Source organism: Lithobates pipiens, unplaced genomic scaffold, assembly GCF_037356315.1.
Source record: "Lithobates pipiens isolate NorthernLeopardFrog02 unplaced genomic scaffold, aLitPip1_a1.2 Scaffold_13, whole genome shotgun sequence".
NCBI lineage: Eukaryota > Metazoa > Chordata > Amphibia > Anura > Ranidae > Lithobates > Lithobates pipiens.
Window position 1 is genome coordinate 182125336 of NW_027507718.1, and position 25136 is coordinate 182150471.

General features: G+C 45.4%; 1 protein-coding gene across 1 annotated transcript in view; it reads right to left on the reverse strand.

The window, feature by feature from the left end:
• The window catches only part of CIB3 (calcium and integrin binding family member 3), a 168417-nt gene that overhangs the window by 112913 nt on the left and 30368 nt on the right, over window positions 1-25136 (reverse strand). The window contains exon 2 of the mRNA XM_077478546.1: window positions 5435-5469. Within this exon, the coding sequence (XP_077334672.1) occupies window positions 5435-5469 (35 nt within the window). The remainder of the gene's footprint in view (window positions 1-5434; window positions 5470-25136) is intronic.

Below are 25136 nucleotides of genomic sequence, written 5' to 3' on the forward strand. Positions count from 1 at the left end.
AACAAGATTTCATCTAAGATTGCCCCGTAGAGTCTGCAAAAAACGTGAGACTTGGGCAGAGGTTCACCTTCCGGCAGGACAAGGACCCTAAACATACAGCCAGAGTTACAATGGAACGATTTAGATCAATGCATATTCATGTGTTAGAATGGCCCAGTTAATGTCCAAACCTAAATCCAAATGAGAATCTGTGGCAAGACTTGAAAATTGCTGTTCACAGATGCTCTTCATCCAACCTGACAGAGCTTGATGTTGCAAAGAAAAATAGGCAAAAATGTAATTCTCTAGGTTTCTAAAAGAGGGGACTTTATATGAGGAGATGACGATGTTATCAGCCTCCATCCCTATTAATATATACAGAGGAGAACAAGAAAGCAGGACTTTGAATGAAGTACGCAGAGGGTCAAATGTGTGGAGTTATAATTAACATATCTATTATGCCGCGTACACACGAGCGGACTGTATGGCCTACTTAGTCCGCCGAAACACATTTCAGCGGACAGTCCGCTCGTGTGTGGGCTTCAGCGGACTTTTTCAGCGTGCAGTCCGGCGTACAATGAATTTCGTTTTTTTTGAAATTCTGTCCGTCGTACTCGCATTTCGGCGGACAATCCGGCAGTGTGTATGCCAGTCCGCCGTACTTTTGAAATGAGCGGACTTTTCCCGCCTGGAGAAAAGTCCGCTCATTTCGAGCGGGTATCCAGGTAGGCGGGGCCCGCGAAGGAGACGTCGCTGGCCCCGCCGCCTGGTATGGACTTAAAGGGAACCCCAATGCCGAAAAAAATCGGCGTGGGGGTCCCCCCCAAGTCCACAACAGACCCTTGTCCGAGCACGCTACCCGGCCGGCCAGTAAAGGGGGGCGAGCGAGCGCCCCCCTCCTGAGCCGTACCAGGCCGCGTGTCCTCAACATGGGGGGGTGCCTTGGGGAAGGGGGGGCCGCGCGGCCCCCCCACCCCAAAGCACCTTGTCCCCATGTTGATGAGGACAAGGGCCTCTTCCTGACAACCCTGGCCATTGGTTGTCGGGGTCTGCGGGCGGGGGGCTTATCGGAATCCGGGAGCCCCCTTTAATAAGGGGGCCCCCAGATACCGGCCCCCCACCCTATGTGAATGAGTATGGGGTACAATGTACCCCTACCCATTCACCTGTAAAATAAAAGTACAAAAAAAAACACAACACACGAGATAAAATACTTTATTGCACAGCTCCGGGGGTCTTCCGTCTTCGGACTCCTCCGCTATCTTCTTGTAGCTCTTTTGCTAGCGGAGGAGTCCGGCTTTCTTCCTCGCCGCCGGCCTCTTCTCCCGACTTCGGGGGTCTTGTCCCCCTCTTCGGTTCTTCTGCCGGGCCACCGCGCCTTCTTATAGCTCTTTTACAGGCGGTGGCCCGGTCTTCTGTCGTCGCCGCTGCCGCCGCCGCCGCCGCCGCCGCCGCCGCCGCGCCTTCCATTCTTCTTCTTCTTCTTCTTCTCCAGGAGATGTTGACTCGACGCTCTCTCCGGCCACAATGCCAGGGACGCACTGCGCGGCCACTTATATAGGGACAAGGGGCAGTGTCACATGGCTTTATGTCACATGGGTTGGTGTCACATGGTGACCCCGCCCCCTTACGATGTCACAGTTCCCATGTGACATCAACCCATGTGACCAACCCATGTGACATAAAGCCATGTGACACCGCCCCTTGTCCCTATATAAGTGGCCATGCAGCGCGTCCCTGGCATTGTGGCCAGAGAGAACATCGAGTCAACATCTCCTGGAGAAGAAGGAGAAGAAGAAGAAGAAGAACGGAAGGCGGCGGCGGCGACAGAAGACCGGGCCACCGCCTGTAAAAGAGCTATAAGAGGGCGCGGTGGCCCGGCAGAAGAACCGAAGAGGGGGACAAGACCCCCGAAGTCGGGAGAAGAGACCGGCGGCGAGGAAGAAAGCCGGACTCCTCCGCTAGCAAAAGAGCTACAAGAAGATAGCGGAGGAGTCCGGCGAGAAGACCCCCGAAGACGGAAGACCCCCGGAGCTGTGCAATAAAGTATTTTATCTCGTGTGTTGTGTTTTTTTTTGTACTTTTATTTTACAGGTGAATGGGAAGGGGTACATTGTACCCCATACTCATTCACATAGGGTGGGGGGCCGGTATCCGGGGGCCCCCTTATTAAAGGGGGCTCCCGGATTCCGATAAGCCCCCCGCCCGCAGACCCCGACAACCAACGGCCAGGGTTGTCGGGAAGAGGCCCTTGTCCTCATCAACATGGGGACAAGGTGCTTTGGGGTGGGGGGGCCGCGCGGCCCCCCCTTCCCCAAGGCACCCCCCCATGTTGAGGGCACGCGGCCTGGTACGGCTCAGGAGGGGGGGCGCTCGCTCGCCCCCCTTTCCTGGCCGGCCGGGTAGCGTGCTCAGACAAGGGTCTGCTGTGGACTTAGGGGGAACCCCCACGCCGTTTTTTTTCGGCGTTGGGGTTCCCCTTTAAGTCCATACCATGCGGCGGGGCCAGCGACGTCTCCTTCGCGGGCCCCGCCTACCTGGAGACGCGCTCGAAATGAGCGGACTTTCCTCCGCGTGTGTGGGCGAGTCCGTTCATTTCAAAAGTAGGGCGGATAGTACGGCGGACTTAGTACGCCGTATTAGTCCGCTCAAAAAGTGCCGTGTGTGGGCAAGTAGCGTGTTCGGAAATTCCGACGGACAGTCTGGCGTACTTTTCCGCCAGACTAAGTACGTCATACAGTTTGACCGTGTGTACGCGGCATAAGACTTGAAAATTGCTGTTCACAAACGCTCTCTATCCAATCTAACATAGCTTGAGCTATTTTGCAAAGAAGCATCTGCAAAAATGTCACTCTCTAGATGTGCAATGCTGGTAGAGATATCCCCAAAAAGACTTGCAGCTGTAATTGCAGCGAAAGGTGGTTCTACAAAGTATTGACTCAGGGGGCTGAATATAAATGCATGCCACACTTTTCAGATATTTATTTGTAAAAAAAAATGGAAAACCATTCATAATTTTCCTTTTACTTCACAGTCATGTGCCACTTTGTGTTGGTCTATCACATAAAATCCCAATAAAATACATTTATGTTTTTGGTTGTAACATGACAAAATGTGGAACATTTTAAGGGGTATGAATACTTTTTCAAGGCACTGTATATAAGTATACAGTACTGTATGTGAGCCTTTTGATGTAACATATAGACATGGTCACATATGTGTATTTTTATTTGATATATCTTTGATTTTTAATTGCGTGTACTTTTGTTGTTACCAGTCTCTCTTGATATGTCCTTTAAAGTCCTCTTCTACACAATTTTTTATTTTGTTCACATCCTTCTGAACAGTCTTCCAATGTCAGACCCACAAACTAATCTGCATTTGATAAAGTATTTGCATATTTGATGTTTTGTGGATAGCCCCACAAAGTGCATCAAGCCACAGGCTGGCTATGCGAACAGTCATGAATAGTTGCAGCCTGCCATTGCAATGTACAGGCTCAGTATCTGCAGCTATCCGAATGCAGCTGTCAGTCCCAGCTGCAGGAATCAGTAGATTCTTGCCACTGAAATTTGAAGCATCGTTAAATGCCTGTGCAAATAGACACAGAGCCCCATTGAATAGCAGTAAAAAACTGACAGGGGTTCTCACCCTTCCACGTTCTATCCAAAACAAGTTTTTCACTTGACATACACTTTATTACACAGACATATGAAAGGAAAATTAACAGATCCACTTATAAAAAAAAATGCATATGTATAAGCATTTAAACTCCAACTCTTTTTAATGAGTACTCTAAACTATACAGTGGTGTGAATAAGTGTTTGCCCCCTTCCTCATTTCCTGTTCCTTTGCATGTTTGTCACACTTAAGTGTTTCGGAACATCAAACCAATTTAAACAATAGTCAAGGACAACACAAGTAAACACAAAATGCAATTTGTAAATGAAGGTGTTTATTATTAAAGGTGAAAAAAAATCCAAACCATCATGGCCCTGTGTGAAAAAGTGATTGCCCCCTAAACCTAATAACTGGTTGGGCCACCCTTAGCAGCAACAACTGCAACCAAGCGTTTGCGATAACTTGCAATGAGGCTTTTACAGCGTCCTGGAGGAATTTTGGCCCACTCATCTTTGCAGAATTGTCCTAATTCAGTTACATTAGAGGGTTTTCGAGCATGAATGGCCTTTTTAAGGTCATACCACAACATCTCAATAGGATTCAGGTCAGGACTTTGGCTAGGCCACTCCAAAGTCTTCATTTTGTTTTTCTTCAGCCATTCGGTGGTGGACTTGCTGGTGTGTTTAGGATCATTGTCCTGCTGCAGAACCCAAGTTCGTTTCAGCTTGAGTACACGAACAGATGGTCGGACATTCTCCTTCAGGATCTCTTGGTAGACAGCAGAATTCATAGTTCCTTTTATCACGGCAAGTCTTCCAGGTCCTGAAGCAGCAAAACAGCCCCAGACCATCACACTACCACCACCATATTTTACTGTTGGTATAATGTTCTTTTTATGAAATGCAGTGTTCCTTCTACGCCAGATATACTTGGACACACACCTTCCAAAGAGTTCCACTTTTGTCTCATCGGTCCACAGAATGTTGTCCCAAAAGTCTTGGGGATCATCAAGATGTGTTGTGGAGAAATTGAGACGAGCTTTGATGTTCTTTTTGCTCAGCAGTGGTTTTCTCCTTGGAACTCTGCCATGCAGGCCATTTTTGCCCAGTCTTTTCCTGATGGTGGAGGCATGAACGCTGACCTTAACTGAGGCAAGTGAGGCCTGCAGTTCCTTGGACGTTGTTGTGGGGTCTTTTGTGACCTCTTGGATGAGTCGTCGCTGCGCTCTTGGGGTAATTTTGGGCGGCCGGCCACACCTGGGAAGGTTCACCACTGTTCCATGTCTTCGCCATTTGTGGATAATGGCTCTCACTGTGGTTCGCTGGATTCCCAAAGCTTTGGAAATGGCTTTATAACCCTTTCCAGACTGATAGATCTCAATTACTTTCTTTCTCAATTGTTCCTGAATTTCTTTGGGTCTCGGCATGATGTGTAGCTTTTAAGGATCTTCTGGTGGACCTTACTGTGTCAAGCAGCTCCTATTTAAGTGATGCCTTGATTGTGAACAGGTGTGGCAATAATCAGGCCTGGGTGTGGCTAGAGAAATTGAACTCAGGTGTGGACAACCACAGTTATAGTATGTTTTAACAAGGGGGGCAATCACTTTTTCACACAGGGCCATGATGGTTTGGATTTTTTTTCACCTTTAATAATAAACACCTTCATTTACAAATTGCATTTTGTGTTTACTTGTGTTGTCCTTGACTATTGTTTAAATTGGTTTGATGTTCCGAAACACTTAAGTGTGACAAACATGCAAAGGAACAGGAAATGAGGAAGGGGGCAAACACTTTTTCACACCACTGTACATGACAAATGTAACATAGTAACTTACCGAAGAATTTCTTTCCTTGTAAAGAAAGTACAATCCTACAAATAAAAATATACAACATGAATTAATGTTATTAAAAATTCCTTTTTTTCTTTGCGGATAATGTACTTGATGAAATATTTGCCACTAAATTATTGTTCAATGAGAGAACAACTAATTGATCTAGCTGAGCAAAATTAGTAATATGAGGAGCAGGATGACAGTTTTAGCATATTAAAATATATTGTAATAAATATCATTTACATTGTAGTCATCATTCATTTGTCTTTAAAGTGTGACTAAACCCACAACAGTAAAATCAGTCTGTATATGATGTAAGGCATGCTTGTTATACTCACTGTGGAACCTAGGGGGGTTAATCCACTTGCATTGTGTAAAAAGACCGATCCTGTCTTCTCTGATCTTCCACAGTCCCCAATCTATCTCCTGATGGTCCAGAGACTTGGGGGTACTCTGCACATGCTCAGTTTGGTGTACATTGCTACAGAGGTTTTTTTTTTTTTTGGGAGACTGCATGTGATTAGCGCAGGGCCAATCAGCACTGTCCAAACAAAGTCAGGGGTCATGCAGCCTCATAGGACAGTCAGAGGAGAATAACAACTCTTCCTACAAGCTTTGACCAGTGCTTGGCTGGACACTGATAGAAGTCACAAGACTGCTCTATCTGCTGATGAGAAAAGGTATTTAGCATACCTATTTAGCAACTAAAACTATTGCATTTCAATGTTCTGTGTAAAGATGGACGAACTTCCGATGGGAAGTTTCGCGAGCGCAAACCGCGAACGCGGCCAAAAGTTTTGCGAACCGCAAAGTTTGCGGTGGGCCCCATTGACTTCAATGGCAGGCGAACTTTAAAAACCTACAGGTCATATTTCCAGCCACAAAATAATTACTAGCTGTGCACACATAGTCCCACCACATGGCCACTGACATAACACATGTGTGAAGTGAATCTGGGATCGACAACTACAAGCAGTCTTTTTTTATATGTGAAATTTTGACAATTCAGGACTCAAGAGCGCATGAAGGCAATGGAGGAGAAGAAAGGTCAGGGTAGGCTATTACGAGGGTGCAGGAGATGATTACCAGCACCGTGATATAGAGCACTGACACCAGCACCATGATAGAGTGCACTGACACCAGCACTGTAATATAGAGCACTGACACCAGCACCGTGATAGAATGCACTGACACCAGCACCGTGATATAGAGCACTGATACCAGCACCGTGATATAGAGCACTGACACCAGCACCATGATAGACTGCAGACTGTACCTCTGTCCCTACACTGATAAAGGACTGCAGCAGAATAGGGCAGTAATCTGAAGCAGTGCACCACAACCCTATATATTGTACACCTATACCAGTCCTTACAAGGACCTTTGTGGATCAAGTAGCTATGATTTGCAGACTGTACCTCAGTCCCTACACTGATAAAGGACTGCTGCAGAATAGGGCAGCAATCTGCAGCAGTGCACCACAACCCTCCAAATAGTACACCTATACCAGTCCTTACAAGGACCTTTGTGGACCAAGTAGCTAGTGATTTGCTGACTGTACCTCAGTCCCTACACTGATAAAGGACTGCTGCAGAATAGGTCAGCAATCTGCAGCAGTGCACCACAACCCTCCAAATAGTACACCTATACCAGTCCTTACAAGGACCTTTGTGGACGAAGTAGCTAGGGATCTGCAGACTGTACCTCAGTCCCTACACTGATAAAGGACTGCTGCAGAATAGGGCAGCAATCTGCAGCAGTGCACCACAACACTCCGAATAGTACACCTATACCAGTCCTTACAAGGACCTTTGTGGACCAAGTAGCTAGTGATTTTCAGACTGTACCTCAGTCCCTACACTGATAAAGGACTGCTGCAGAATAGGATAGTAACCTGCAGCAGTGCACCACAACCCTCTAAATAGTACACCTATATCAGTCCTTACAAGGACCTTTGTGGACCAAGTATCTAGTGATTTGCAGACTGTACCGCAGTCCCTACACTGATAAAGGACTGCTGCAGAATAGGGCAGCAATCTGCAGCAGTGCACCACAACCCTCCAAATAGTACACCTATATTAGTCCTTACAAGGACCTTTGTGGACCAAGTAGCTAGTGATTTGCAGACTGTACCTCAGTCCCTACACTGATAAAGGACTGCTGCAGAATAGGGCAGCAATCTGCAGCAGTGCACCACAACCCTCCAAATAGTACACCTATACCAGTCCTTACAAGGACCTTTGTGGACCAAGTAGCTAGTGATCTGCAGACTGTACCTCAGTCCCTACACTGATAAAGGACTGCTGCAGAATAGGGCAGTAACCTGCAGCAGTTCACCACAACCCTATATATTGTACACCTATACCAGTCCTTACAAGGACCTTTGTGGACCAAGTAGCTAGTGATTTGCAGACTGTACCTCAGTCCCTACACTGATAAAGGACTGCTGCAGAATAGGGCAGCAATCTGCAGCAGTGCACCAAAACCCTCCAAATAGTACACCTATACCAGTCCTTACAAGGACCTTTGTGGACCAAGTAGCTAGGGATCTGCAGACTGTACCTCAGTCCCTACACTGATAAAGGACTGCTGCAGAATAGGGCAGCAATCTGCAGCAGTGCACCACAACCCTCCAAATAGTACACCTATACCAGTCCTTACAAGGACCTTTGTGGACCAATTAGCTAGTGATTTTCAGACTGTACCTCAGTCCCTACACTGATAAAGGACTGCTGCAGAATAGGATAGTAACCTGCAGCAGTGCACCACAACCTTCTAAATAGTACACCTATATCATTCCTTACAAGGACCTTTGTGGACCAAGTAGCTAGTGATTTGCAGACTGTACCTCAGTCCCTACACTGATAAAGGACTGCTGCAGAATAGGGCAGCAATCTGCAGCAGTGCACCACAACCCTCCAAATAGTACACCTATATTAGTCCTTTCAAGGACCTTTGTGGACCAAGTAGCTAGTGATTTGCAGACTGTACCTCAGTCCCTACACTGATAAAGGACTGCTGCAGAATAGGGCAGAAATCTGCAGCAGTGCACCACAACCCTCCAAATAGTACACCTATACCAGTCCTTACAAGGACCTTTGTGGACCAAGTAGCTAGTGATCTGCAGACTGTACCTCAGTCCCTACACTTATAAAGGACTGCTGCAGAATAGGGCAGTAACCTGCAGCAGTTCACCACAACCCTATATATTGTACACCTATACCAGTCCTTACAAGGACCTTTGTGGACCAAGTAGCTAGTGATTTGCAGACTGTACCTCAGTCCCTACACTGATAAAGGACTGCTGCAGAATAGGGCAGCAATCTGCAGCAGTGCACCACAACCCCCCAAATAGAACACCTATACCAGTCCTTACAAGGACCTTTGTGGACAAGGTAGCTAGTGATTTGCAGACTGTACCTCAGTCCCTACACTGATAAAGGACTGCTGCAGAATAGGGCAGCAATCTACATCAGTGCACCAAAACCCTCCAAATAGAACACCTATACCAGTCCTTACAAGGACCTTTGTGGACCAAGTAGCTAGTGATTTGCAGACTGTACCTCAGTCCCTACACTGATAAAGGACTGCTGCAGAATAGGGCAGCAATCTGTAGCAGTGCACCACAACCCTCCTAATAGTACACCTATACCAGTCCTTACAAGGACCTTTGTGGACCAAGTAGCTAGTGATTTGCAGACTGTACCTCAGTCCCTACATTGATAAAGGACTGCTGCAGAATAGGGCAGCAATATGCAGCAGTGCACCACAACCCTATATATTGTACACCTATACCAGTCCTTACAAGGACCTTTGTGGACCAAGTAGCTAGTGATTTGCAGACTGTACCTCAAGTCCCTACACTGATAAAGGACTGCTGCAGAATAGGGAAGCAATCTGCAGCAGTGCACCACAACCCTATATATTGTACACCTATACCAGTCCTTACAAGGACCTTTGTGGACCAAGTAGCTAGTGATTTGCAGACTGTACCTCAGTCCCTACAGTGATAAAGGACTGCTGCAGAATAGGGCAGCAGTCAAGTATAATATTCTTTCTATATTTGGAAGAAAGTATATTATACGTGTACAACCCTATATACTGTACACCTATACCAGTCCTTAAAAGGACCTTTGTGGACCTAATAGTAATAGCTAGTGATTAAACTGACTGTCCCTGCTGCACACAGCGTCCTGTCCCTCCCTGCATTGACAAAAGACAGGCTGCTGCAATCACCAGCACAGCAGTGCACTGAACCCTATATACTGTACTACACCTATACCATACCAATCCTTAACCACTTCAGCCCCGGACCTATTGTCAGCCTAAAGACCAGAGGTCTTTTTACAATTTTCGCACTACACTGCTTTAACTGGTAATTGCGCGGTCATGCAATGTTGTACCCAAACAAAATTTGCGTCCTTTTCTTCCCACAAATAGAGCTTTCTTTTGATGGTATTTGATTGCTTCTGCAATATTTATTTTTTTACGATATAAAAGGAAAAAGACTGAAAATTAAAAAAAATATATATTTTTTACTTTTTGTTATAAGAAAAATCGAATGAACTAAATTTTAGTCATACATTTAGGCCAAAATGTATTCAGCCACATGTCTTTAGTAAAAAAAAAAGTCAATAAGTGTATATTTATTAGTTTGCGCAAAAGTTATAGCGTCTACAAACTAGAGTACATTTTCTGGAATTTACACAGCTTTTAATTTATGACTGCCTATCTCATTTCTTGAGGTGCTAAAATGGCAGGGCAGTACAACCCCCCCCCCCAAATGACCCCATTTTGGAAAGTAGACACCCCAAGGAAATTGCTGAGGGGCATGTTGAGCCCATTGAAATTTTTTTTTTGTCCCAAGTGATTGAATAATGACAAAAAAAAAAAAAAAGTTTACAAAAAGTTGTCACTAAATGATATATTGCTCACACATGCCATAGTTGGAATTGCACCCCAAAATATATTCTGCTGCTTCTCCTGAGTACGGGGATACCACATATGTGGGACTTTTTGGGAGTCTAGCCGCGTACGGCCCCCCGAAAACCAATCACCGTCTTCAGGATTTCTAAGGGTGCAAATTTTGGATTTCACTCCTCACTACCTATCACAGTTTCGAAGGCCATAAAATGCCAAAATAACACAAAGCCCCCCCAAATTACCCCATTTTGGAAAGTACACACCCCAAGGAAATTGCTGAGAGGCATGTTGAGCCCACTGAATATTTTTTTTTGTCCCAAGTTATTGAATAATGACACAAAAAAAAAAAGTTTACAAAAGTTGTCACTAAATGATATGTTGCTCACACATGGCATAGTTATATGTGGAATTTCACCCCAAAATATATTGTGCTGCTTCTCCTGAGTATGGGAATACCACATATGTGGGACTTTTTGGGAGCCTAGCATCGTACGGGACCCCGAAAACCAATCACTGCCTTCAGGATTTCTAAGGGTGCACATTTTTGATTTCACTCCTCACTACCTATCACAGTTTCGAAGGCCATAACATGCCAAAATAGCACAACCCCCCCCCCCCCCAAATGACCCCATTTTGGAAAGTAGACACCCCAAGCTATTTACTGAGAGGCATGTTGAGTCCATGAAATATTTTGCCACAAGTTGCAGGAATATTACAATTTTTATTTTTTTTGCACAAAGTTGTCACTAAATGATATATTGCCCACACATTCTATGGGCATAAGTGAAATTACACCCCAAAATAAATTCTGCTGCTTCTCCCGAGTACGGGGATACCACATGTGGGGGACTTTTTGGGAGCCTAACCACGTACGGGACCCCTAAAACCAAGCACTGCCTTCAGGATTTAAATATAAAACGCTACCAAAAAAACTGTTAGCGATCGCAGGGATCAGGCCTGACTCTGCGAAGGCTGCAGTTATGTGTTTAGTGTTTTGTAAGTGACAGTGATCGATCGATACTGCACTTGGGTGGGCTGGGCGGAGGGGCAAAATGCAGGTGCTAGCAGGTATCTGGGCTGATCCCGCTAACAATGCGTTTTTTTGGAACCCTAAACTGCTGGGGACTCTAGTATAGATCTGATCAGATCAGATATTGATCTGTTCAGATTCTATACCACTACGGGAGGTTTATGCTTTGCGCGTGGGTGTTAGCGGTACTGGCACTAACCTAGCGCTGCCTGGGGCGACGCAGACCCTGACCCTAAAACCTAATTGATAAAACCCGCCGGGTGATCAGGGGGTTAAACCTTTATTGGGTAATAAATGGTGGGTGCTCTGATGCTATAAAAAGCAAACTAACTAACCAGAGTCACCCGTAGCACTTATACGGTGATCACTGGTGAAAGGGTTAACTAGGGGCAATCAGGGGGTTAAAATCTTTATTAGGTAGTATATGGGGGTCCCTGACGCTATATAAAAACCTGACGGGAACCTAAATAACTAACTGGCTAACCAGCGTCACTTATACGGTGATCGCTGGTGAAAGGGTTAACTAGGGGCAATCAGGGGGTTAAAATCATTATTGGGTAGTATATGGAAGTTCCTAGCACTATAAAAACCTGGCGGTGAACCTAAAGAAATAACTAGCTGCCTAGCGGCACCAGTGACACTAATGCAGCGATCAGAAAAACAATCGCTTAGTGACACTGGCAAAAGGGGGTGAAAGGGTTAACTAGGGGCAATCAGGGGGTTAAAACCATTATTGGGTAGTATATGGGGGTACCTAGCATTATAAAAACCTGGCGTGGAGAACCTAAAAAAATAACTAGCTACCTAGCGGCACCAGTGACACTAATGCAGCGATTCTGAAAAACGATTGCTTAGTGATACTGGCAAAAGGGGGTGAAAGGGTTAACTAGGGGCAATCAGGGGGTTAAAACCGTTATTGGGTAGTATATGGGGGTACCTAGCGCTATAAAAACCTGGCGGTGAACCTAAAAAAATAACTAGCTACCTAGCGGCACTAGTGACACTAATGCAGCGATCAGAAAAACGATTGCTTAGTGACACTGGCAAAAGGGGGTGAAAGGGTTAACTCTAGGGGCAATCAAGGGGTTAAACCTTTATTGGGGGGTAGGGGGCTACCCTGGACCTAACACTAACTCCCCTGACAGTTTTTTCAGTCACAACTGACACTAAATGCAGTGATCAGTAAATAAATGATCACTGCAATCAGTGACACTGTGACTGGGAGGGGGGGGCGATCGGGGGGGTCATCGGGGGGGGGATTTGTGTGCCTATGTGTACCTACATGTCAGTGTAGTGTTGGTGCACTTACTATTGTGTTCTCCTCGCAGTCCGGTCAAAAAGACCGCCCGAGGAGAATGACATCACTTCCTCCCTGCCTGTGTTTACACTACACAGGCGGGGGAAGCTTCTCATTCACCAGGAGTGATCGAGAGGGGATGGCCAGAAACCAATGGCCATCCCCTCATCCCGGATCGCTCCTGAAGCGAAACGGACTGCCGCATCCAGCGGGAGGGGGACCCCCCACCCGCTGGAAGGCAAGCACGTACATGTACGTGCTTGTGCCTGTCGGTGCCATTCTGCCGACGTACATTGACATGCGGCGGTCCTTAAGTGGTTAAAAGGACTTTTGTGAACCTAATCGCTAGCAATTTGTGTCACTACAGTCTCTCCCTGCTCCACACAGCGTCCTGTCCCTACACTGAAATAAGACAGAATGTAAAATGGCCTCCAGATCAGGTCTATTTATAAGGTAGGGGGAATGTCCAATTGTCCATGTGCTGAAATGTCTCAATTGGCTGTCCTGTACCCCATGATGGATGTGTCATCATGGGTCAAAGTTCTTTCACACTGTAAGCACATATGTCCGCCGGGCGAACAGCGGCAATAGTCCGCCGATCGGGCGACTCGCGAACACGCAAAATTCGCCGCAAAATGACCGCCGGGCAAACAGTTCGGCCATCCCTAGTTCTGTGTACTGTGGGAGACCAGATATAGTGAATGCAGGGTCCTGGGTTTAGTAACACGTTAACTGCTAGTCTTTACAATATATACATGGCATATTTTAACGATATCCACAAATGTAATTTTTTTTTCTTTATTCAGTCTCCTTATTGTTGCACAGTAACAAGAATAATGACAAACTATCATCTGTCTATCATTTGTCTATCTGACAGAAAAACAAAGATAAAAGAATTATATTTATGCTAACACTGTATAATGTTAAAAGGGAAGTATGGCTAAAGCTCTTTTGGCCATACCTCTCTTCTGGGTCACAGGAGTGCACTTCGTTCTGCAGTCCTGTGACCCGTATTTAGCTGACAGCAGGGTAAAGCCTGCTGTCGGCTGATGTCACTCAACTGGTCCAGGCTCTGGAGAGATCCCTCACTAGCAGATGGCTCATCCTCTCAGCAGTGCTGAGAGCCTGAGCAAGCCGCTTCCACCCACTCTACAGCCCAGCATCCCAGTGAGCACTGGAGGGGCAAAGCAGAGACGGTGACTGACAGTCCCCAGCTCTCTACTCAATGAAGACCGAGAACTGAGGGATCATCAATCTTTGATTGCTCAGTTCTCAGTGTAGAGACATCGGGAAAAACAGATGCAGCATCAGGCCGATCCTGCATACATCTAGGTGAGTATGATTTTTCCCCCCCACATTTCTCTTTTAAATAATTTGTTTTCACAAGAAACAATATCCCTGTCCAAAATAGGTATATTTGGTTTTTCATTAGGCCTCATTCACACAGATGTTGGCACCCATACTGCACCGATGAGACCTTTGTTTCTACACCTACATCCATCCCAAGCTGTGTGAAAATTTGAGAGGTGTACAGGAGAGGATGTGCACATTGTCTCTAACACTTAGCCGAAGTGTACCACATCAGTAAAGATAGCAATGGTATCCTTAAGTTTGAATCCTGATCTGAATCCTCAGAAAGTGTTGGGATCATCTGCAGCAATCTGCAGCAGTGCACCACAACCCTCCAAATAGTACACCTATACCAGTCCTTACAAGGACCTTTGTGGACCAAGTAGCTAGTGATCTGCAGACTGTACCTCAGTCCCTACACTTATAAAGGACTGCTGCAGAATAGGGCAGTAACCTGCAGCAGTTCACCACAACCCTATATATTGTACACCTATACCAGTCCTTACAAGGACCTTTGTGGACCAAGTAGCTAGTGATTTGCAGACTGTACCTCAGTCCCTACACTGATAAAGGACTGCTGCAGAATAGGGCAGCAATCTGCAGCAGTGCACCACAACCCTCCAAATAGAACACCTATACCAGTCCTTACAAGGACCTTTGTGGACAAGATAGCTAGTGATTTGCAGACTGTACCTCAGTCCCTACACTGATAAAGGACTGCTGCAGAATAGGGCAGCAATCTACATCAGTGCACCAAAACCCTCCAAATTGAACACCTATACCAGTCCTTACAAGGACCTTTGTGGACCAAGTAGCTAGTGATTTGCAGACTGTACCTCAGTCCCTACACTGATAAAGGACTGCTGCAGAATAGGGCAGCAATCTGTAGCAGTGCACCACAACCCTCCTAATAGTACACCTATACCAGTCCTTACAAGGACCTTTGTGGACCAAGTAGCTAGTGATTTGCAGACTGTACCTCAGTCCCTACATTGATAAAGGACTGCTGCAGAATAGGGCAGCAATATGCAGCAGTGCACCACAACCCTATATATTGTACACCTATACCAGTCCTTACAAGGACCTTTGTGGACCAAGTAGCTAGTGATTTGCAGACTGTACCTCAAGTCCCTACACTGATAAAGGACTGCTGCAGAATAGGGAAGCAATCTGCAGCAGTGCACCACAACCCTATATATTGTACACCTATACCAGTCCTTACAAGGACCTTTGTGGACCAAGTAGCTAGTGATTTGCAGACTGTACCTCAGTCCCTACAGTGATAAAGGACTGCTGCAGAATAGGGCAGCAGTCAAGTATAATATTCTTTCTATATTTGGAAGAAAGTATATTATACGTGTACAACCCTATATACTGTACACCTATACCAGTCCTTAAAAGGACCTTTGTGGACCTAATAGTAATAGCTAGTGATTAAACTGACTGTCCCTGCTGCACACAGCGTCCTGTCCCTCCCTGCATTGACAAAAGACAGGCTGCTGCAATCACCAGCACAGCAGTGCACTGAACCCTATATACTGTACTACACCTATACCATACCAATCCTTAACCACTTCAGCCCCGGACCTATTGTCAGCCTAAAGACCAGAGGTCTTTTTACAATTTTCGCACTACACTGCTTTAACTGGTAATTGCGCGGTCATGCAATGTTGTACCCAAACAAAATTTGCGTCCTTTTCTTCCCACAAATAGAGCTTTCTTTTGATGGTATTTAATTGCTTCTGCAATATTTATTTTTTTACGATATAAAAGGAAAAAGACTGAAAATTAAAAAAAATATATATTTTTTACTTTTTGTTATAAGAAAAATCGAATGAACTAAATTTTAGTCATACATTTAGGCCAAAATGTATTCAGCCACATGTCTTTAGTAAAAAAAAAGTCAATAAGTGTATATTTATTAGTTTGCGCAAAAGTTATAGCGTCTACAAACTAGAGTACATTTTCTGGAATTTACACAGCTTTTAATTTATGACTGCCTATCTCATTTCTTGAGGTGCTAAAATGGCAGGGCAGTACAACCCCCCCCCCCCCCAAATGACCCCATTTTGGAAAGTAGACACCCCAAGGAAATTGCTGAGGGGCATGTTGAGCCCATTGAAATTTTTTTTTTGTCCCAAGTGATTGAATAATGACAAAAAAAAAAAAAAAGTTTACAAAAAGTTGTCACTAAATGATATATTGCTCACACATGCCATAGTTGGAATTGCACCCCAAAATATATTCTGCTGCTTCTCCTGAGTACGGGGATACCACATATGTGGGACTTTTTGGGAGTCTAGCCGCGTACGGCCCCCCGAAAACCAATCACCGTCTTCAGGATTTCTAAGGGTGCAAATTTTGGATTTCACTCCTCACTACCTATCACAGTTTCGAAGGCCATAAAATGCCAAAATAACACAAAACCCCCCCAAATTACCCCATTTTGGAAAGTACACACCCCAAGAAAATTGCTGAGAGGCATGTTGAGCCCACTGAATATTTTTTTTTGTCCCAAGTTATTGAATAATGACACAAAAAAAAAAAGTTTACAAAAGTTGTCACTAAATGATATGTTGCTCACACATGGCATAGTTATATGTGGAATTTCACCCCAAAATATATTGTGCTGCTTCTCCTGAGTATGGGAATACCACATATGTGGGACTTTTTGGGAGCCTAGCCTCGTACGGGACCCCGAAAACCAATCACTGCCTTCAGGATTTCTAAGGGTGCACATTTTTGATTTCACTCCTCACTACCTATCACAGTTTCGAAGGCCATAACATGCCAAAATAGCACAACCCCCCCCCCCCCAAATGACCCCATTTTGGAAAGTAGACACCCCAAGCTATTTACTGAGAGGCATGTTGAGTCCATGAAATATTTTGCCACAAGTTGCAGGAATATTACAATTTTTATTTTTTTTGCACAAAGTTGTCACTAAATGATATATTGCCCACACATTCTATGGGCATAAGTGAAATTACACCCCAAAATAAATTCTGCTGCTTCTCCCGAGTACGGGGATACCACATGTGGGGGACTTTTTGGGAGCCTAACCACGTACGGGACCCCTAAAACCAAGCACTGCCTTCAGGATTTAAATATAAAACGCTACCAAAAAAAACTGTTAGCGATCGCAGGGATCAGGCCTGACTCTGCGAACGCTGCAGTTATGTGTTTAGTGTTTTGTAAGTGACAGTGATCGATCGATACTGCACTTGGGTGGGCTGGGCGGAGGGGCAAAATGCAGGTGCTAGCAGGTATCTGGGCTGATCCCGCTAACAATGCGTTTTTTTGGAACCCTAAACTGCTGGGGACTCTAGTATAGATCTGATCAGATCAGATATTGATCTGTTCAGATTCTATACCACTACGGGAGGTTTATGCTTTGCGCGTGGATGTTAGCGGTACTGGCACTAACCTAGCGCTGCCTGGGGCGACGCAGACCCTGACCCTAAAACCTAATTGATAAAACCCACCGGGTGATCAGGGGGTTAAACCTTTATTGGGTAATAAATGGTGGGTGCTCTGATGCTATAAAAAGCAAACTAACTAACCAGAGTCACCCGTAGCACTTATACGGTGATCACTGGTGAAAGGGTTAACTAGGGGCAATCAGGGGGTTAAAATCTTTATTAGGTAGTATATGGGGGTCCCTGACGCTATATAAAAACCTGACGGGAACCTAAATAACTAACTGGCTAACCAGCGTCACTTATACGGTGATCGCTGGTGAAAGGGTTAACTAGGGGCAATCAGGGGGTTAAAATCATTATTGGGTAGTATATGGAAGTTCCTAGCACTATAAAAACCTGGCGGTGAACCTAAAGAAATAACTAGCTGCCTAGCGGCACCAGTGACACTAATGCAGCGATCAGAAAAACAATCGCTTAGTGACACTGGCAAAAGGGGGTGAAAGGGTTAACTAGGGGCAATCAGGGGGTTAAAACCATTATTGGGTAGTATATGGGGGTACCTAGCACTATAAAAACCTGGCGTGGAGAACCTAAAAAAATAACTAGCTACCTAGCGGCACCAGTGACACTAATGCAGCGATTCTGAAAAACGATTGCTTAGTGATACTGGCAAAAGTGGGTGAAAGGGTTAACTAGGGGCAATCAGGGGGTTAAAACCGTTATTGGGTAGTATATGGGGGTACCTAGCGCTATAAAAACCTGGCGGTGAACCTAAAAAAATAACTAGCTACCTAGCGGCACTAGTGACACTAATGCAGCGATCAGAAAAACGATTGCTTAGTGACACTGGCAAAAGGGGGTGAAAGGGTTAACTCTAGGGGCAATCAAGGGGTTAAACCTTTATTGGGGGGTAGGGGGCTACCCTGGACCTAACACTAACTCCCCTGACAGTTTTTTCAGTCACAACTGACACTAAATGCAGTGATCAGTAAATAAATGATCACTGCAATCAGTGACACTGTGACTGGGAGGGGGGGGCGATCGGGGGGGTCATTGGGGGGGGGGGGATTTGTGTGCCTATGTGTACCTACATGTCAGTGTAGTGTTGGTGCACTTACTATTGTGTTCTCCTCGCAGTCCGGTCAAAAAGACCGCCCGAGGAGAATGACATCACTTCCTCCCTGCCTGTGTTTACACTACACAGGCGGGGGAAGCTTCTCATTCGCCAGGAGTGATCGAGAGGGGATGGCCAGAAACCAATGGCCATCCCCTCATCCCGGATCGCTCCTGAAGCGAAACGGACTGCCGCATCCAGCGGGAGGGGGACCCCCCACCCGCTGGAAGGCAAGCACGTACATGTACGTGCTTGTGCCTGTCGGTGCCATTCTGCCGACGTACATTGACATGCGGCGGTCCTTAAGTGGTTAAAAGGACTTTTGTGAACCTAATCGCTAGCAATTTGTGTCACTACAGTCTCTCCCTGCTCCACACAGCGTCCTGTCCCTACACTGAAATAAGACAGAATGTAAAATGGCCTCCAGATCAGGTCTATTTATAAGGTAGGGGGAATGTCCAATTGTCCATGTGCTGAAATGTCTCAATTGGCTGTCCTGTACCCCATGATGGATGTGTCATCATGGGTCAAAGTTCTTTCACACTGTAAGCACATATGTCTGCCGGGCGAACAGCGGCAATAGTCCGCCGATCGGGCGACTCGCGAACACGCAAAATTCGCCGCAAAATGACCGCCGGGCAAACAGTTCGGCCATCCCTAGTTCTGTGTACTGTGGGAGACCAGATATAGTGAATGCAGGGTCCTGGGTTTAGTAACACGTTAACTGCTAGTCTTTACAATATATACATGGCATATTTTAACGATATCCACAAATGTAATTTTTTTTTCTTTATTCAGTCTCCTTATTGTTGCACAGTAACAAGAATAATGACAAACTATCATCTGTCTATCATTTGTCTATCTGACAGAAAAACAAAGATAAAAGAATTATATTTATGCTAACACTGTATAATGTTAAAAGGGAAGTATGGCTAAAGCTCTTTTGGCCATACCTCTCTTCTGGGTCACAGGAGTGCACTTCGTTCTGCAGTCCTGTGACCCGTATTTAGCTGACAGCAGGGTAAAGCCTGCTGTCGGCTGATGTCACTCAACTGGTCCAGGCTCTGGAGAGATCCCTCACTAGCAGATGGCTCATCCTCTCAGCAGTGCTGAGAGCCTGAGCAAGCCGCTTCCACCCACTCTACAGCCCAGCATCCCAGTGAGCACTGGAGGGGCAAAGCAGAGACGGTGACTGACAGTCCCCAGCTCTCTACTCAATGAAGACCGAGAACTGAGGGATCATCAATCTTTGATTGCTCAGTTCTCAGTGTAGAGACATCGGGAAAAACAGATGCAGCATCAGGCCGATCCTGCATACATCTAGGTGAGTATGATTTTTTCCCCCCACATTTCTCTTTTAAATAATTTGTTTTCACAAGAAACAATATCCCTGTCCAAAATAGGTATATTTGGTTTTTCATTAGGCCTCATTCACACAGATGTTGGCACCCATACTGCACCGATGAGACCTTTGTTTCTACACCTACATCCATCCCAAGCTGTGTGAAAATTTGAGAGGTGTACAGGAGAGGATGTGCACATTGTCTCTAACACTTAGCCGAAGTGTACCACATCAGTAAAGATAGCAATGGTATCCTTAAGTTTGAATCCTGATCTGAATCCTCAGAAAGTGTTGGGATCATCTTTTTTACCTATTCCTGCCTGCAGTCAAAGCAAAGTCATAAATTCATCAAAGATGGGAGACTGAAGGAGTTTACATGTCGCTTCTTTTATCTACAGCCTCTAATAGAACTGAAATTTTGGCCATGAAAATATACATTGTGGCATAAAATTTCTCCCTAGACAATTAGAAGGAAGGTTGAGGCGCCAAAGAGCCAGTGGCATGCCAGAGGAAGGCAGAGCATTACATTGGAGGCAGCTATCCAAACAGAGGCTAGCAAGGCAACTAATCCCTTACCTATGACCTTGTGATCTGAACATGATTAGAGCCTGAGGCTCTAGTTGGCTTCAAAAAAGGTTGGGCTCGAGGTGTTGCGCCCCGAGCCCACCCACTTGTGTGACATTAGCAAATAAATATCCGCTAATGACTTCCGGCTTCTCCTCCCGGCCAATCAGGAAGTGGGTCCTGAGTGGGAGTCTCAGGACTCCTGGCCAATCACGTCTCAGGACCCACTTCCTGTTCGGCTGGGAGGAGAAGAAACGCCTATTCGGCCAGGAGGAGAAGGAAGGGCCTGGCTCTTCCCTAAGCAAGTTGGAGCAAGGAGTAGCGTCAGCCTCCTAAGGTAAGGCCACTGATCGCCGTCGTCACACGCGCAGGGGGCAGGTTTGTTTGCCCCTACCAAAAAAAATATTGAGCACTGGCCGCCACTGTTGAAGAGATTTATGGGCCACTGGCCTTTAAATTGTCCAAAGTAGGCCAAAAATATTGTGGATCAAACAGGTTATCCAAAGGATGGACAGCTGACATGGGGCTCTTTGCAGATACAGACAGCGTAAACAGAAAGGCAGCTTAAATTTGCATCCAGAAAGTGATGCACATCATTTCTTCCACTCCCTGAATGCCTACAGATCCTGATCTGAGCAGAAAAACCTGAGCAAAAGAAGTGAGAGCAATATCCATAGCATGGTGACTATTCATTCGCACTATCACCTTCCTTTTCTCCTGTCTTCTACTGTCTTCTCACTAACACCCTGAACTGGTCCCTATGATCTTCCCCTCAATGTATCATTATTACCTGCCATAATTTGTAGACAAAGTAACATGACTGCTGCATCAACTATTTCGTGCCAACCCTCACTTTTGCCACCTTATGACTAAAAATAAAACAATTCAGATGATTGAAATACAACTAAAACTAAAATGGCATTTTAGTCAAAAGGCTATGACTAAAACGAAATAGAAATTTGACGTCAAAACTAACACTGTTTTGTTGAGAAAAAACATTCCCCTCTTAGTGATCTATGTACATTGCAAGGATTTTACCAAATTTTGTTGCAGATTCCTATCTTTTGTTATTCTGAAGAAATAGCTGTTTGTTTTTCTGTGTCCATGTGCAATGTGCATGTGAATGGGAGTAACTTTAAAATGATCAATCTTCTGCTGCACTTGCAGGGTTCTAATGAGGAAAGTGTCAGGTTCTGAATCTCTTTAGATGTAATTTCCCTTTGCTATTATATCACCAAAAATTAAGTTTTTGTTGCAGAGGATGCCCAAAAACTGACTTGCAATTCTGACTTCTGGAAAAATCAGTAATCCAATCACACAAGCGGGAAATTACATTTCTGGGAGGCGTTCCATACACCAACTATGTACAGAATGCCTCCAGGTTGCCATATTGCATCGAATTTTACAGAAAATTACAGAGCTGCAGATTGAAAAGGAAAGGTAATGTTTAACAACATTCAATTACAATATAACTTGTGTAGCAATTGTATGTGCTATATTCATTTGCTATTTTTTTCCCATTTGCAGGATGAAGTAAACATATTAAACGATAAGTCCTCATGCACACGGACATTTTAAAAAACTGGCTGCAAAGCTAGCTCCTACGCCTGGAAAAATCGACGTTAAAAACTCGATTTTTACCGCGTTTTGCATTGGCGTTTTTGCGTGTTTTTGCGCGTTAGCGTTAAGTAGCGTTTTTTAAAGAAAAACACATCAAGATGGCTAAAGCACTTCCAAATTTCCCACAATGCCACAGAAAACAAAGAAAATGTGTTGCAGAGCATGTGTTGGTGCCATTTTGGTAGGAGAGAGAGAGGAGAGAGAGCATTTTGGAGTCTGTTGGTTCTTCTGAGTAATATGGATCCTATTCTCCAGAAAATTGCTGAGGCAATCCTCCTGATTATCTTGCGGAGGCAGCGGAGAAGGAGACAGTAGGAGGAGAGAAGAAGCAGACGTCAATTTTGGGTGCATCCTATGGTATCCAATCAATTGTCTACGGCAGGGGTGGCCAACCCGCGGCTCTCGAGCCGCATGCGGCTCTTTGGTCGGTTTCCTGCGGCTCTTCGGGCTGGTTCGGGCTGTGTCGATCGGTTTCCTTCGGCTCTTCGGGCTGTGTCGATCGGTTTCCTTCCGCTCTTCGGGCTGGTTCGGGCTGTGTCGATCGGTTTCTTTTGGCTCTTCGGGCTGTGTCGATCGGTTTCCTTCAGCTCTTCGGGCTGTGTCGATCGGTTTCCTTCGGCTCTTCGGGCTGGTTCGGGCTGTTTCATTGCGGTGACAGGCAGCCCGAGTCTCTGCACTCCTCCGCTCCTCCCACACATCAACAGCCAATCAGCGTGTAGTGTCCCCCAGCCCGCCACATTTGAATACATAGGCGCTGGAGTGAGGCTGAAGGGGGGCAGAGGAAGGAGAAACACGCTGTATCGGAAGCCGATGAGATACAAAAAGGTATGGCCACAAGTGTGCAGGTTACTGATCTGTCCTCCCTTCTCCCTCTGTCTTGCTCTGTACTTTTTTTTTTTTATAACGTTTCACCTGAACACTGATAAGATCTGCTCAGCACATTCTCGGTCTGTTGATAGTGTGACACACTGCTGGCTGTTAACCATTTCAGCTTCTTTTCACTTATTTATCCAGCATGCGTATGATGTGGCTCTTTGCGGTAACTCGGTAAAAAATGTGGCTCTTGGTCTTCGTCTGGTTGGCCACCCCTGGTCTACGGGATACTTTGCCAATATTTATTACCAACTGCGCTCATATCCGGCAAAATTCTTTAACTTTATGAGGATGTCAGTGCCGCTCTTTGAGGACCTGTTGGAGAGGCTCAGGCCAAGGCTGACAAAGATGGACACTGTGATGTGTAGGTCTGTGTCACCGGAGGAACGGCTGCTAGTGACACTCAGGTAAGTGAATAAACATATGGGTTAGGGTTAGTGAATAGGGTCGGGGATAGGGTTAGGAGATAGGAGATAGGGTTAGGAGATAGGAGATAGGGTTAGGGTTAGGAGATAGGGTTAGGAGATAGGAGATAGGGTTAGGGTTAGGAGATAGGGTTAGGGTTAGGAGATAGGGGATAGGGTTAGGGTTAGGAGATAGGGTTAGGGTTAGGAGATGCGGTTAGGGTTAGGAGATGGGGTTAGGGTTAGGAGATAGGAGATGGGGTTAGGGTTAGGAGATAGGAGATAGGGTTAGGAGATAGGGTTAGGGTTAGGAGATAGGGTTAGGAGATAGGGGATAGGGTTAGGAGATAGGGTTAGGGTTAGGAGATAGGGATAGGAGATAGGGGTTAGGGTTAGGGTTAGGAGATAGAGGATAGGGTTAGGGTTAGGAGATAGGGTTAGGGTTAGGAGATAGGGTTAGGAGATAGGAGATAGGGTTAGGAGATAGGGTTAGGGTTAGGAGATAGGGTTAGGAGATAGAGTTAGGGTTAGGAGATATGGTTAGGAGATAGGGCTAGAGGATAGGGTTAAGGGTAGGGTTAGTAATTATTTGTATGCTTTTCTCTTTAATTAACTCAAATTTTTATGTTATCTTAGGTTCCTTGGCACAGGACAGAGTTATGCCACGTTGCATCATTACTTCCTCCTTGGCCTCACAACGGTGTCAAAAATAATAAAAGAAACTGATGTGTGGCAATATGGGAGGAATTGCATGACATTGTAATGCCAGAGCCAACAGAAGACATCTGGGAATCAGTTGCCGATACTTTTTGGGAGAAAACTCGGTTCCCAAATTGTATCGATGCCCTTGATGGGAAACATATCAGGGTGAAGAAGCCTCCCCACTCTGGATCATCGTATTACAATTACAAAAAATATTTTTCGGTGGTCCTCCTGGCATTGTCCGATGCACACCTTAAATTTCTTTGTGTTGATGTGGGAGCATATGGAAGCCATGGAGACGCCCGGATTTTCCGTGAGTCAGCCTTCGGACGTTGTTTTCATGAGGGACGATTCCTGAAAGCAGGCCTCTACCCTGCACTGATGAACCCAGCTTGCCATTAGTCATGGTGGCAGATGAGGCTTTTGGACTGGCAGAAAATGTTATGAGGCCATACAGTGTCTATGGTCTCAGCCACCGCCAAAAGATCTTCAATTATAGGCTCAGCCGTGCACGCCGTGTTGTAGAATGTGCATTCGGGGTGTGCACGGCCAAATGACGAGTTTTGCTTACAAGTATGCAACTCGATGTGGAAAACGCCATTAAAGTCTTCCTAGCATGTTGCGTTCTGCATAATTTTCTGCGGGACAATGACAGGAGCAATGTTGATCTGGAGCCCACAAACCAACTTCAGAGGGTTCAATTTATGGACTTGCGTTCAACGCACGTGTCATGAGCATCCGAAACCAATTTGCAGAATGTATTGAATCCCCTGATGGAGAGGTATCATGGCAGAATGATTATGTGTAAAGCAAAAATTTGAATACATCTAGTTTTGCTTTCTTTTTATTTTTAAATAAAGAATTTTGAAATTGAAGTTCGTTTGTTCTTTTATGTCCATTTTTCAACGATTGCAAAGTGCAAAGGTGTGCTGTTGTGCATCATAGAAAACACAAATTGAACTAATGTATTTTCAGTCAAAAAATAGCATTTTTATATACAGCTTACCTGTAAAATCCTTTTCTTGAGAGTACATCACGGGACACAGGAGCTCATTACATAGTGG